At 39.2% G+C, this 15,808-nt stretch overlaps 1 protein-coding gene across 2 annotated transcripts in view; it reads left to right on the forward strand.

Annotated features, from left to right (window-relative positions):
- The window catches only part of LRP5 (LDL receptor related protein 5), a 180,106-nt gene extending 170,815 nt beyond the window's left edge, over positions 1-9,291 (forward strand). The window contains exons 20-23 of one of the 2 annotated variants that reach the window (XM_075712080.1): positions 2,553-2,789; positions 5,218-5,357; positions 8,275-8,375; positions 9,027-9,291. In XM_075712080.1, the coding sequence (XP_075568195.1) occupies positions 2,553-2,789; positions 5,218-5,357; positions 8,275-8,375; positions 9,027-9,291 (743 nt within the window). The remainder of the gene's footprint in view (positions 1-2,552; positions 2,790-5,217; positions 5,358-8,274; positions 8,376-9,026) is intronic. The other variant, XM_075712079.1, reaches the window with a different exon arrangement.
- Positions 9,292-15,808: the final 6,517 nt, after the last annotated feature.

Below are 15,808 nucleotides of genomic sequence, written 5' to 3' on the forward strand. Positions count from 1 at the left end.
CGGTCTTTGCACAGTATTATTCTTTCAGAGAAGGCCAGTCAGGGAAGCCCAGTGAATCTTGGCCAAATACTCTCACAGTTGTATTTGGCTGCTAAATAGTCATGCTCTTCCATTGGTCTGTGCGGCAAAAGAGTGTGAGCTTGCAGCATGGTGTAGCAAGTCTGTAATGCAGGAACAGCAGTAGTGAAGATGAACTGAAATCCCAATGTTACTTCAAGCTAGTTCTAAAATGTTGTATGGGATGCAAAGCCATCTTGTTTAGATGTGCCTTCAGACCTATACCAAGGGGGACCTGATTCTACTATGTTCAGTACCTTGGAACTTGCAGAGCTGCTGCTAAGCTTGGGGTGGCTTTTAAAAATGTGCAGCCCCATGCACTGCAATTAGAGGGTCAAGCTGGAGGCTAGTTATGTGGAGGAACTAGCATGCAATGAGCAAGTGTCCACAAGAGACCACAAGCTGCTCTCTTAAAGTGCAGGTAGAAAAAGAATGTAAGGAGAGGCCTTGATTTTTCCGGGCAAAATGTTACTTTGAATTCTCATGGCAGTAAGTATATGCAAGTTACAGGCACGCTAATGGCAGTTGCTGTATTAGTCCTTAGTGGGGTCTGTTATTTTGCAGTCCAAAGTGGAGAGTAAAATTCACTTATTTGTGCTATGCTTGCAATTTCTCTCTTTTTGCACCATCAGGGTGACTAGTGTATGAAGTTTTCAGGCAATGGGGCAGATAAAGGGAGCATTTAGTAGCTCATGAGTAGTTTAGCAAAATAGTTGGAACATAGCTTAGAACAAAAGCAAATAGATGTGCTGATCTGTCAGTAATTCATTCTGAACAAATACCTTGTGTTGGGTTTGTGTAGAGAAATGCTGCATGTTGTTTAATAATGTGGCCTGTAGGACCTTGGCTGATTGCGAGGGTTTTTAATATCTTAGAGTCTTGTCGGGTTTTGAAGCACCATTTGTTAGAAGCTGTGCCACTGATGGTAGGAGAGGAGGGGTCACCAGGTCTGGTCAGGGTAACCTTGTTTCTTCCTTCCATCCTCACAGTGGGTACAGCAAGGAAAAGTGTATTTCATGAGCAAGAGTGGTGAAAGTAGCCCAAGTGGTGAATAGAAGAAAAGGCTAAAAGAATGGCAACAAAAACCATTTAGATTTCCTGTTGGAAATTTCAGACTGAACATGCTTCTCATGCTTCTCCTACATCTTCCATTTATCTCTCAGCTCTCACCCAGTGTCCCCAGTTTCCTGGATAACGTAAAGCCACTTCTTCCTTTTCTTTAGTTTATTTTCTTTGTGCACTTGGCAAACTTTTGTGCTGTCAAGTTAATGCAGCTGTTTCCTGTTTGCACTTTGGGTCCAGTCCTGCAATTACATCTTAACTGATTTAAATGTGTCTTTATGTAGACATGAGATTGTCTCCTCTGGAGTCGCTTTGTGGAACAGAGCATTCTGTGGTTTCTTGCTTTACTGAGGGAAAGAACTCAAGTAGGGAATAAAAATGATTGTTACTTTCTAGATAAGGATCTTGCATTCAACAGAAGCTAGGTTTAACCAAAATGAGAATTGTGTGGTATGAAGTGAAGGCTTGAATCTTACATGAAGCATTTCACTTCTTAGAACTTCATTAAGGGGTCTATAGTTTGATTTGACCATGTAAAATTGATAGGCTTTGGCCAAGTTTATTTTGATTTTTTCACTTTATGAATATATATATATATTTGCTTATGTAAAAAAATAAAATTACAAATGTTGTGTGTCACGTGGAAAAAATCATTTTCACTGAAGAATATCACATGCAAAAAATATAGAGGTGTCAGGTTTATTTGGCAAAAATTTTTAATGTGTTACCCATAATCAGGGGGAGATATGACACATAGCTCATCTCAAATACTGCAGCACTCTTTATTATTTAACATTGGGGCATATAGGGGAGAAAAGAAATAAGACGCAGGAAGTATTTGAGATATTCTGGATTGTGTTTTCCTTCCAATTTGTAAGGTTTTTTTTTTAAAAAGCAACTCATATTTTAGGAAGGAAAAGTATTCTGGTTTAAGGCCTATAATAACTAGGAAGACATCCACTGCTTAATACATATGGTAGCTTCCCTACTGGTAAAATCTTTTAGTTTTTTAATGTTATTGCTAGTCCAAATGGCTTTTGAGAGAGCAGATTCCTCTCTGATTAAGGACTTTGTGTTTGTAAATGTCCTATATCCTTAACCCATAGACTTTGTGGGGGGAAGGAAAGGAAACTTTCTAGGCTGTTGTTATATCAAGGTGATAAGTCATCCTGTTACAAGATGAATTGCTAGACAGAAAGGAGAGTACCTTGCTAATATTGCTTTATGTACATGGAGGGGAAGAGGATGCATGAGGAAGCATGCAGTCTTGTGCATTGAATCAGAATATATGCAGTTATAGATGCCTGAGTTTGATGCAGATACTTTCAAAGACACTGTGAATGACTGTGAGCTGACACAAGCTCCAGGACAGCAACATATGTATTGCCCCATGTTTAATGACCTGCTTTTTTTTTTTTCTCCTCTCTTTCCAGAAAAAACAAAGCCAGCCTCAGATGAGTCACAGCCACACAGTAGTGCCATCGGTCCTGTCATTGGTATAATACTGTCACTTTTTGTCATGGGAGGAATGTACTTTGTTTGCCAGCGAGTGGTGTGTCAGCGCTATGCCGGGCCCAATAGTCCTTTTCCACATGAGTATGTCAGTGGCGCCCCTCATGTCCCTCTTAATTTTATTGCTCCAGGAAGCTCTCAGCATGGCACTTTTACTGGTAAGGATGGTAAGGACCTTGCATCTAATCAATACCATTACATTGTCTCGATTTGGAGCACTAGATGTGGAGTTTTCGAAGAGCAGAAATTAGACGTTGTTAATCTGCTCAGTGGTTTTGGTTTAAATCTGTCATTTGGATCAGATACACAAAAATTATTAGATGCATTTCATAGGCATCTTGCCAGATCGTCAAATGCAATTTTTGTGCTAGGCTGCATCTGCACAGGTATCTGTCTTTTTGATAGAAAACCTACAGTATTTTGCCAGTGGAAACATCCTCTTTAAAGAGTTCATTCATTAACCAGTTCATTCTGGTGTATGCAATAAAGCCTGGGTTTTGCATAGTACTTCCTACCTAAGGCCTGCAAATCACTGAGTAGTGAACCATGTGCAATATTGGAAATTAAGAATGCATGTGCCATTCAGCATTCTAGCAAGAGCTGTGTTGCATTGTTCTTTGTGTCTTGTACTCAGATGTCCTTGTTTCTGTCCTGTCCATCAAAGGTCTTTACATGGTTTTGTCCTGTCTGCTCAGGATGGATAACATATTCAACAGTAGAAAGAAGCAGAGGAAAGAAGTGAAGCAGCTTAGTTTACTATAATACAAAAAAGCAGGGGGTAAACCTCCCTCCCCAAAGTTAAAACAGCAAATGTGGAACACAAGCAGTCTGGGTTTGTTGTAGTCTGCCTGCTCATTGCTTGAAGTGTAATGAAATCATCCCCTTTGGTTTAGCCTGTCTCTGAGACAGCTTTCCTGTTTGCTTTTGGACAAACTTTATTCTCTCTGTCTCTCAGCCCTTCATCTGTAAAACAGCAAAGCTTCTCTACATCGCAAAGGACTCAAAGCATCCTTTCGGAGCTATGATGCTGAGATCGAAGGGGGACTTAAAGTACCCATAAAAGCTCAGGATATTCAGCTAATAGATAAGAACCCAGAAACCTCATACAGACATGAAAATAAATGCTTAAATGATGTACCTTGAATTACTTTACAAATGTAAAATATACTTTTCATAGAAGAAATAGCAAATTCTTAACTACAAAGCCCTGAGAAGAAAGAATATGTCTCATATTGTTCAGGAAGCTGGGAAGTAAATGTTTGCCTGTAAACCTGCCAGACAGGGTCAGAATACAAGAAGTCCATAATTTGGAGTGCTTGGAGTCTGCTTTTCATGTCAGCTGAAAATCAGATAGATGGTAAACTTAAAGACAAATGAAAAGATGTGGCAAATCTTCATATTAAAGAAGTTTTTGAGATGTGCTAATTGTTCTTTTCTTCTAGCCATGACTTTGAAGATAGCCAGATACAACTTAGGTTTAGCTTTTCTCACACTTTAATGTGGTCAGCTGTTCCTGCTTAAATTATGGTTTTATGGTTATCAAGAGGTTTTTGTAGGAGGAAATAAAATTTGAGGATGAAATCATTGCAGGTGAAATCCTTGCAGTGGTGCACTTCAATTTGACTTCACACTAAAGATTTTTTAATTAAAGCAAGTATCAGTGTTTTTTGTCTATACCTCTGTAGGTGCTAAACTAAGCTGTCATTCTGATTCTCATTTGTATTTGTTATTTTTTTCTAATCCATATTCCTGTGACAAGTTACAACAGCTGAAAATATTACCATTGATGTTAATTCTAAAGAAAAGACATGTTTCTATGTTCCTAATACCATGGCATTTCCAAAAAAGATAAATAGTCATGAATGATGATCACAAATAGAGTCACTCTGCTTGTAATAAATATTTCCTGAAATTTCTGAATAATTTCTGAAAACTTCCCAAACGAAACTCTTCCATTAGCACTGAATAGTCTGACAGGAAGAAGTTGAAAGTGTATTGTCTGATTTAAGTGTATATTGGAGTAAAACAGATTGGAGAATGTTGTCTTCCCTTTTCCTGTTACCAAGGTTTCCTTCCTTTTGCCTCTGCTGATTTTCAGATTATGCAGTGATTTTTTTCAATAAAAATAATTACTTTTTGCTGTTGTTCATGTACTTGCAACTGAATTTCTTTGGATGGAAATGAAAACTTTGGAGGTCTCTAGCTTGTTTTTCTCGGGCAATGTATAATGCTTTTTTTGAAAATGCCTGAGTTTGTTTAATTGGAAAATTTCTTAGTTAATGATTTGGGTGAAAAGTTTGGATCAACTGTTCTGGAGATTCCTTTCTCAGCAGAGTGTGAGAGCAGGTTGTGAGGAGTTCAGTGCTGCAGTAGGACAGTAGGTCTGGGGGTGAGATGTTTTCTTTACAAAATAAAGTAAAATGAAGTTCCTTGTAATCCTGAAGTTTTTACATAAAACACTGTTCCCAAAGTGAACAACCAGTAGCGTTGCATGGATTTGCCAAGCTGTGGATTTGTTTTCTGTTTTGCATTGGTAGCTCAAATTGTGGTTTACCTAACCGTGTTTTCCTCTCTGTCTCACTGCAGGCATCTCTTGTGGAAAGTCCATGATTAGCTCCATGAGTCTCATGGGAGGAAGCAGTGGTGCCCCCTTATATGACAGAAACCATGTTACTGGAGCCTCTTCAAGTAGCTCATCCAGCACTAAAGCCACTTTCTACCCACAGGTATGTCTTGAAAATATGCCTGTAAGTTAGGTGTCTCCCACTTCTGCAGAAAAGGAAGAAAAAAATCTGTGCTACTAAATAGGATGTTGATAACGGTTGTTCTTAAGTGTTACTGTTTGTGATATACAGGCCCAGTCTGACACCCATTGAACTTCACAAAAGGGCTTTGCTGTAGTCCATCAGGATTACACAATGCTACATGGTGTCTAAAGTGTTTTGTTATTTAAGTGATACTCAGCTGGGTTGTTCCTGGGCACTTCTTTTCTTCTGTCTTGACTCCCGTGGAGATGCCACTGCCTTTGTTCTTTGTAAACTCTGATGGCAGTGCCTCAGTGACACTTTGCACTGCGTTATTCTGCAGGCACACATGGGATAAAAAGACAAACAAGATGCGACAGGACTGGAATGCAAATGCATAAGAAATAAGCTTGGCTTGCTGCTTAGATAGCGTCGATTGTTGATTCAGAAAACCAAGTGTGTGCACTGGGAGCACACCAAGTGTGTGCACTGGTACCCGTGGAGGTTACTTTGCTTGGGTTTTTTCCGCTCTAATTTAGCTCTATTTCTGGCTTTTAACTATTGGAAGTGACAAAATTTTAGTCCCTATATCAGAGTTTCATGAATTCAAAGATGTATGAATGGAAATGATTCTCTAAGAATGTGTAGGAGAGACGTACAAAGGTTACTGTTTGCCAGTATTTTGTCACATGATGGTTTTTTTCCTTAGTGCTTCTAAGCAATTCATACATTCACTCTTCTGTTCACACAAGTTTGCAGAGTCAATCTGCTAGCTACTGAGGTGATTTTTCAGTAGTACTTAACCAGGAGCCCACATATTGTGTGGGTATAAGTGCATTTGTGTTTACAGGTAAACTGTTATGCTATGTATGGGCATTTTGATTGATAGTGTTTTGACCAGTGGCAAATGTGCTCTCTCTCCCCTTTAAGAAAGACAAAGATGGAAAAGAGAGGCTTGTGAGCTTATCTATTGATAAGGTAAAATTGGTTACTTATTTCTCGCATTACCTTCTCAATGAAGCCATCAAGAAGCTAGTCACAGCTAGCAGACGTTTGGAAGTGAGCAGTCTTCCTAATTTAGCTTGTCTCATGCTTCACCAGTGTCTCTGTAACATGCTGAACAATTTCATACTAGTACCTGATTGATGTGTCAGTGCCACACTAAAAAGGATGAACAGAAAAAACAGCTGAATTTATACAAAAAGCCCCTTACTTAAATAAATCTTGAAAGAGAAAAGAAGCCCAAGAGTTTATCTGCTTGTGCCATTCTATGGGATCTGTGTTGGCCAAAAGATAACTCTTCCCATTGGACTTCTGGACTAAGTTAATCTGACTGTTACTGGGAATTCTTCTTCCACACTTTCCACTCTGGGCTATGTCAGCCAGGGCCTGCAGGGATGATATCAGCCTTTCCTTCAGGAAAGGCATGCTGGATTTGTAGAAGGAAACTGTTGCAAGGTCGTTGTTACATTAGTTACTGCTTAATCCAAATATTTTGGTCAGTTCTACCTGGCAGCTAATTACCCAGCTTTAGGTTAATAATGACTAGGAGAGATCTGAGCATCTTCTTGTCTTGGCTTTTTTGTTTTGTTTTGTTTAACACATCTTAGTGGTACTGAGAGATGGTCCAGTGAATGGAGACTAGGAAAGAATTGATGTCAGTGGAGTTATGCCAGTTTATATACCTGAGAACCTGGCCACGGGCATTCTGGCTGACACTCTGCTGTATTTAATCTGAACATGAAGTGGTGTTGATGCAGCTCAGGGTGCTAGTAGGAGAGAATCCAGAAGTAGCATGGAGTGCTCCTCCAAGGAGGAGGATTTCTGGAAGATACTCTTGGGCCAATTACTCATCATTCCCCACAGCTGGCATGGGTGGTATTCAAGCTTGTCTTGAATCTGGATGCAGGGCTTGTTAGTATTAGTAACGATGAGCTCAACTCAATGGCTAGGAAGCATTTCGCTAGATTCTACACAGTGAAGACCAAAACAATGATTTCCACTTCAGTGATTTTACAGTATTATTATGAGAGAAGAGCAGAGGCAGACAAAAGATGCTGTCATGGTCACTTTGGCAGGCCACGGCTTGGCAGAATGCCCAGGGCAGGCTGTGTGCAAGAGTGCTTACATCAGTAGCAAGGCCCTACCATCAACAGCAATGTTGTAATTTTCCACATTGGAAGGGATGAAGCACTCTCCTTGTTTTTAGGCCAATGTCCTGGCCATGTCAGGGGTTCTGCTTCCTGCTAGGGGAAGAATCCTAAAGGATTCTGAAGCATAATAAACTGTTTTCCTAGTGTGAGGGTTACCAGCAACCATGTATAGGCACACACAGGCTAGGGCAGGCTATAATTATTTTTTAGCTCTTAGGTTCTTTGCATTGTGAACTGTGCCAAAATTATATGTTTACAGAACAGAAATAAAAAGGAAGTATTCAGGGAAGGATGCAGTTGTATTAGTTATAGTAAAGGAACTTGGCCTCCTGACCCTACTATTGACTGGGGGTATGTTTAGGGACTGGGAGTGGAACAGACTTTATTTCCCATTAGCATCTGCTGAGGATGATATCAGTCCTTCCAAGGAAGCCCACTGAGATTCAGCAAAACTGTGTCTAATTTCCAGCTTCACCACAGCCTTCCAGCATAATAACGGATGTGGCAAGGAAGAAAATTGCCTGTACTGCAAGAACTTTGAAGGTCTGCAGTGTACCTAAGCCCAGAGTAAAGTCTCGTAATGAACTTCCATGATCTTTAAAAATGCATTAACCCATCCAAGCAGCAAGGAGAGGAAACTAAAATAAGAATGAGTGACAGCGCAAAGGCATAAATAATATTTTCAAAATAAGTAGACTTGTATGATTAACCCAAACTTTCACACTGCTTTTTCCTATTCTTCCTAGATCTTGAACCCACCTCCTTCCCCAGCTACTGATCGCTCCCTGTATAATGCAGAGATGTTTTATTCCTCAAACATTCCTTCAACCACGAGATCTTACAGGTACAGCTCAGATAAAAAGATTTGATAAATCTTCTATTGATCTGTTCTTTAGTTTTGTATCAGACTTTTGGATCAGCTCTTGTTCAGACAACAAAAAAAAAAGTATCTTTTTTGTTTAAAAAAACCTTTCCCTCTCTTAATAAATGACCATTCAAATGGAGGTTATGCCAGTTTTGATGTTAAACATTGGCTTTGTGTTCTTATTTTGACACAACAGGGTTTAGCGCCTTTCAATACACTGTTGCTGAGTAATAATGCAATATATATAGGTTATCTTGCTATGTAACAGTCACTTAGCATCCTGTATAGCGAAGGTTGGTGTTTTCTGTTCAGTTCCTCAAGCTTATCTTAAAACTCTTTGATGAGTCAACCTATTTGTTAATGACTGGACTAAATGGTCATGGTGGTCTCCTCTGGTCAGGGGCTGGAAGAATGCATTGCTGGCTGAGGGTAGTTGTGCCATTCAAATTTAATGCAGTTCAGGTACTTCTTGTTGGGTTCCTATGGAAACCTGAATTAAGGCTCACATAGAGGTGAGCAGGTGTCTTGACTGAGAACACAGAGGTGTTCATTTTCAATCTCTCTTTCTTTCTTTTTATTTCTTTTTTCCCCAGATTGCAACTAATGCATGTGCTTTTTTTTTTTTTTTTTTTGCAGGCCATACCTTATACGAGGGATAGCTCCACCCACAACCCCATGCAGCACAGATGTTTGTGACAGTGACTATACTACTAGTCGATGGAAGGCCAACAAATACTATATAGATTTAAATTCAGACTCAGACCCTTATCCCCCTCCACCCACACCTCGCAGTCAGTACATGTCGGCAGAAGAAAGTTGCCCTCCGTCTCCTGCCACGGAACGAAGCTATTTTCACCTCTATCCCCCTCCGCCCTCTCCTTGTACAGACTCCTCATGACCTCAACAGAAGGAACTTTTCCTGTAAATATTTTAAAATATGAACAGATTTAAAATATATATTTTATGATTTAAAAGTAAATCGGGGTGGGAATGAAAAAAAAAAGAAATGTGAATAAAAATGGGTGGGAGGGATGGGGCTGTGAAAAATTGTACAGAGGAGGAATATTTATAAAATTGATTTTTTTAACTTAATTTTCATTCTTTTGTGCCATATTTGCCTTTTTGAAGTCATGAAAATTACTCAGTCTCCAAAGGATTTGGGGAGGGAATGTTGAGCCTTTTTGAATTTTTAAATCACCTTTACAGGCAAAGTGTATGTAATTCTTTTTATTAATGTGAGGCAAAGAAAGCGAAGTGGCTTTTGGGAGGAGGAGTCTAAAGAAAGATGTAAGTTTATTCGCAGAGAAGAAAAACACATTTAAATAAAATTGTCAGTATCTCATCTCTTCACCACCACTGGGAGAAAACATGCAAAGATCACAACCCTCAGATGCTCCTGTTTGCAAGTCAGCCAAATCCTTCAGAACTCCTATGCTGAGACATGGATTTCAAACCTCCCTCTCCATTTGCTTAGCATTGAACTGGAAGAACACTTCTTTTGGCCAAACCTTCCAGCTTAACTAGGCCCACAGGCATCATGTTATACCTCATGTCAGTGCCACTCTGCAGATGGCCAATTCTGGAACTGATTCAAGCTGCAAAAGATAACCAGCCCTAAAAAACCTTGGTTTAGCTCCAATCAATTCCCCATTTGACTGGGTGAATGGTAGCAGAAGCCGTTGTACTGACCTGGGGGTGAGAGCAACGGGCAAGTTTAAAGTGGTATTTAAGCGAAGAGAAATGCCTGACAAACTGCAGATTTGGTCAGACTCACCATTTTAATTGTGATGAAACCAAGCTCCTTCATCCTTCCTTGTGAGGCTTTGATGACTGTCTGGGAAGAGGCTGTAATATGCAGCTGCTTCGCAAAATACAGTCCTAGTTCTCTTTTTCCCAAAAGTCCAGTAATTCACTGTGCCAGGTCTCTCAGATGTTCACCTGTGTTGACTTGATCAGAGAATTGCTTCATCTCTAATGTTCATTTTCCAAAGTGGAATGATATGGTCATTTGTATTCATTTAAATGAGGAAACTTGTTTGGTTTTTAATCAGATTTTGTAGAAAATGGTATCTGCATAGCTCAAAACAAAAACATCTGCCATTCAAACAGTTTAGTCATATTTCATAAAAATTTGCCTCAAAATTAGTTCAGGTTTAGAAATAGACAGAAAAAGCACGGGGGAGGAAGGAGAGGAGACAAATACTTCTTTCTAATTGTGTTGAAATAAAAAAGATAAACTCTTATAAAACTGCTGTAACCTAAGGGCATCATGATCAGCAAAGTGCTCATGTTCCCAACTCCTACCAAAAAAACCCCTTTGGGAATGGGGGGCCTAGGATCAGTCCTTTTCAAAATTCAGAAGATAAATTTTTGCTTTGATTGCTTTCTTGCTGTAACAAAAGGGATTAGGTATTGTATGGCAATAATATAAATTCAGCTCTGGTGATGATAATGTGAGTGTCTACTCAGGACATCTGAGGGAAGTTCTGAATATGCAGACTCGCACCTGTTTCTGCAGCTGCTGAATAACAGATGTGTTGGGCCTTTGACAGCCTTAATATTGTTGGCAACAATGAAAACTTTTTTCTTGTTTGAACTTAAGTTGTACTTGGTTTTGGGTCTTTTTAGCAAGTTATTTGATCCATCACAGGACCCTTACAACTCCAGGACAGATGTCTTTGTTGTGGTGGAGGGGCTGGGACCACAGTGTTCTGATCCAGTTTGTGTTTTCAGATTTATTAGTCCAGGTCTGTTCTTCATATCTACATTGTTCAAGGACAGGATTTGTGCTGTCACTGGTGTGTTACTAAAACTCTTAAAGTAGCTTTTACTACCTTCATGTCTAAATTTTCACTTGAGAGATTGAGCACAAAGAAGATGCCCACCATTTTTCATGGAGAAAAATATGAATTGGAGAATACAGCATTGGAGTTTTAAGAATGGGTTCTTTCCCCATCCCCTATCAACATTAGTAATTCTGTAGTATGCCAAGAGGGACAAGGTCATAGTTGGTTACTCTTAGAGTGACTTAGCAGATCTCTGAACAAGTGTTAATGATTTGGTGAAACAAAGCAATTCTCATGTGATCATGTTTCAGTGAGCTAAATTAGGAATATAGATCCACAGGATATTTTATGTACCACATCAATCATATAAAGGAGTACTTGTTCTGCATTACAGCAGTTGGTAGTCCAATTTCATATCATATGTAATTTTGTGCATGATAACTATTCACCATTTATAATGAATTCATTAGTTTAGTTGTTTCGTGTTACAGTTCTAGTTTAGAGACGTCCTACATTAATGTTCCTGTATTTCTGTGATGATACTGGATGCTAAATTCCATTGATTTTTTTTTTTTTTTCAATTAAACCACTGATCTTTTTAAAGAGCCACAACTATAACAATCCTAACCACTTCATCTGAAGACTTGCATCCTATTACAAAGTTTGGAGTTGAGTCCAAGAAAATTAGCATTCTTGCTGAGAGCTAAACTGTCGTAAGAGTTAAATTCTTTTGGAGCTTAGGTACTCAGAAGGAAGGAAGCACTTGCTGAATGGGGTGAATTAAGCATGTACATTTTTATTTCAGTTGGACATTCACAGCCTCTTGCTGCTGATGTGTGCTGAGAAGTTGCCTCCTCTGATGCACTTGAAGTTTGGTGATCAGAATCTAAGCCCCACACTGCTCCATAATACTGACTTTAAAAGCCTGTTCTAAAGAATTTGTATACAAATTTAGCATCTTACCATTTAAATACTAAATATTATTTTTGATTGCTGTAGACTATATACTTTAAAAGGATTACTGTACTCCTGGTGCTAGAAAAGATCAGAAAGAAAATTGAGTGACAGGAGCTACTTCTCTCCAGAAATATCCTCAGTGTGCTCTTAGTGGTTTTCATCCTGTGAACTTTCAGGCTTAGTGAATGTGTATGACAAGTTGTGGCAGTTCAGGGCTGAATAAGTGGAGGAAAGTTGTATTTTGGTGAGGTTTAGGTATAGTTCTAATAGTGCAAAAGTTTTCTGTGAGGAAGCTGTCTGAAATATTATAAGCGTTCTCCCCTGAGAACCTGCGGAGGGATGCATGTGATTGGACTACCTGTGTGAGCTTGTGAGTACTTGAATGAGTGTTTTCAACCACTATTTTCCAGGCCCATTATGACTGCATGTTAGCACTTGAAACGGCTCAGGGTATAATATAGAACTGTGTCTGGAGAGCAGCTAGTAATGGGCAAATAATATGGTTGATTTAAAGGACAGATGTCCTAGCAGAGAGCAGCTTACCTGCCTTCCAGTGCAGTCATGAAAGCAGCTACTCGGGTCATCTTCTCTTGTAGAATTTGTCCTATCTGCAGGACAGATATAGCAACAGTGTGAAGCTGTAAGGTAAATGGACGAGTCATGGTCTTCGACAGTGAAGCATTCTTTAATTTCAAGCAAAAGTGTTGTGTAAATTATAGCGTGACTTTACTTCAGCTAGACTGGTCAACAGCCACTGCACCCTGAAATTTGCAATGGAGGTAATTATTGCTGGATGATTTTGAGGAAACTTTGTTAGCACTATCCCAGCTGTCTTACTGGTTCAGTTTTCTTCTGTCTGGACAGATCACTAAAGAGCACTTAGACTAAGATTAAGCTCAGTCTGTATGTATGACAAATAATGTTTTCTTTAGGATAGTGTCATAGTACAAAATGCCCCTTGTCTAAAAATGACATTGTGCCCTTATCAGCATGTTCTAAAGAGGAAGGTGGAAATCAGTGGAAGTTTCTTCGTTTGGAATAATGGGTTTGATTTTTCAGTAATAAAACTTGATCTGTCTGGTTTGCAAAGGGTGCAAGCACTTCCCTAAAAGTTCTGATTCTTTTCAAAGTAACAAAATGGTCCCTTCCCTCAGCACTTGGTCTACACACCTAGGATGGGCCTTCTGGAAATTTCCAGGCCCATTTATCTTAGGTCTATTTTCCATCTGATATCTAGAAAGTCTTATGCTAGATCTAGGACTCGTCATGTTCTCCCCATTTGTATGCCAACTGGTGCCTCTTGGATTCTGGGGCTTTTGAAATTCTGAAGCTCTGTGCACAGCGGTGAAAAAGGATTTGGAAGGAGGAGCACTCAATAACGGCTGGTCACACTGGGCAGTTGTGCCAGTCACAAGGACACTTCTCCATTACCTGCAGGGTCAGATCCTTTTGCTAGGGAGAGATCCTGTGCTACCCTTCATCAGAACCTCAGGAGCACACTGTACTACTTACAAGTGTGGTCAGTCAAACTTCACAAAAGTTGTGTGTCCTGTTTGCTTCAAGCATTTTTGGAAGTAGATCTTTTTTGATGTCAGTCATTTTGTTGGGATATATGTCAAGTCAGTCCAAATGAGTAGCTGTGCTTACAATTATACTGCAAGTGATATCCATTAATGTCAGGGAATGAAAACAGAAGGCAAGCATGTTCCCAATAATTAATAACACACAAGAGTGCCTGGCATGGAGCCCTGAATTAGAAGTAACATATTTGCTGTTACAGTACTGAAGGACATTTTATAAACATCCATGTTTGGACAGAGCCTTAGACAAGCCACAACCAAAGATAATAGTCATTTACAAAGCAGTTATTCAGTTATTTCTGGTTTTATTATGACTGTTATGAATTATGAGTGCAGTCCTCACTGTAAATTTAGCTTGTCTGTAGAAGATTCAGGGAAGGCTGAATCCTAAATTCTGAGAGGTGTCTGCTGGTTCTGCTGCTGTTCCCTTAGGTACTGCACACTTTCTGTTCATCATTGAACGTAAAAACCCCTTTCTTCAGCTATTCTAAGCTTAAGGTATTTACCACATTAAATGATATTAATATACATAGGTATTTTCAATCCTGTCATGTCTTCTAGCTCTCCTTCCTGAGAACAATTCCTCTAGTTTTTGTAAAGGGTGTTTTTCTTTAATTTGTTTATTTTGAGGTTGGCCAACTATGCTGTGGGCCATTTCACATAAGATCCTACTCCCTGGAGGGAATAAAGAAAAAAAATGGTTTTAAATCAATGTTAAGCCTGCTGATAGGAATGATGGAAATCAGTCTGATACAAATGGCTTCTGCTTTCTACAAAATCCTTCAAAATGCCATGTCCTGACATACTGACAGTGCTCCCAGCCACCCATGACCACAAGCTGCCACATCCTGGCTGTTCCCAGCATGAACCATGGCCCTTGTTGCAGCCCACCTCTGGAGTCAGGGGCTGGGTTCTCTCCAGAGATGGGCTGAATGGAAGATCCCAGAGAGAGTGGATGGAAGACCACAATGGCAATTCCTAAATGGGTCATTTTATATTGACAAAATATGTGCAGAGGATGTGCTTAGGACTTACCAGAGGAGAAAACCAAGTTTGACAGCTACAGTAAGTGACAGACTAATTCACCAGCATTCACATCTTTGAAAAGCAAGTACTCCCACTGACGCACCTTTCTCTAAATAAAAATGACACTACTTCTGTGACAGTATTCCCAGGGTAGCTGTGTTTGACAAAGGAAGCAATACTCCAGACTGATTTGTACAGAGATCCTGTACTGTGTAAATAAGTACAAAAGTATTTTGCTTGCAACTGCAAACACAATAGTTGTAAGTGGAACTCATCAGCCTACAGAGATAAAACAAAAGCTGTTGAAAACAGGAGGACTGCTTTGCTGTTTTATGTGAAATTTGGAGTGCATCATAAACAAAAGTCTAACCCAGACTGCTTTCTTACCTAATTGTATCACAATTGCTGCTATTGTAAATGTACATGAATATACAGAGAGTACCAAGAATTTTTATGATACCCCCCCCAGTCTTTTTATATTTATATTAAAATGTGTATTCTGCAAACAGCCTGATAATTACAGCTTTATATGTGTATCATTTTGTAGCATTTATTACTACAAAAGACAACCAAACCAAATGCTTCAGTGCCTTGCGTATTTTAAACAGTTCAACATATCAACTGGGGGAAAAGTAAAGCCTTAAATCACAAGTGCCCCCAGAATCGTATGTAGATTGTACTCCACTAGTTTTAACAAAGCTTTGTATCGTTGGTAGGGTTCTCTTCAGTTAAAGATTTACAGTACATTTACAATACATCCAGAAGTTGTGGAAATAACTGAAAGCTGACAACTTCTGAATTTTTTTACAGCATGCATGTCTTGAATTTGTAATATATTGGAATTTCTCGCAAATGCATTATTTCAAGTCAACTTTGATTTATACATTCGTATCTACTTCAACAGAAATCTCAAATACTGTCAAAACCACATAACTTTTTTTTTTTTTTAAAAAAGGCCAGTAACTAATGCTTATGTATTTGGGGATTAAACCGATGCTATTTTCAGATTGTCACTACAGTACTTTTCATTAGAGCCATAAAACCTTTGTTGTGTTACAGAAAGTCT

The sequence above is a fragment of the Pelecanus crispus genome, chromosome 6, assembly GCF_030463565.1.
Source record: "Pelecanus crispus isolate bPelCri1 chromosome 6, bPelCri1.pri, whole genome shotgun sequence".
NCBI classification, from domain to species: domain Eukaryota; kingdom Metazoa; phylum Chordata; class Aves; order Pelecaniformes; family Pelecanidae; genus Pelecanus; species Pelecanus crispus.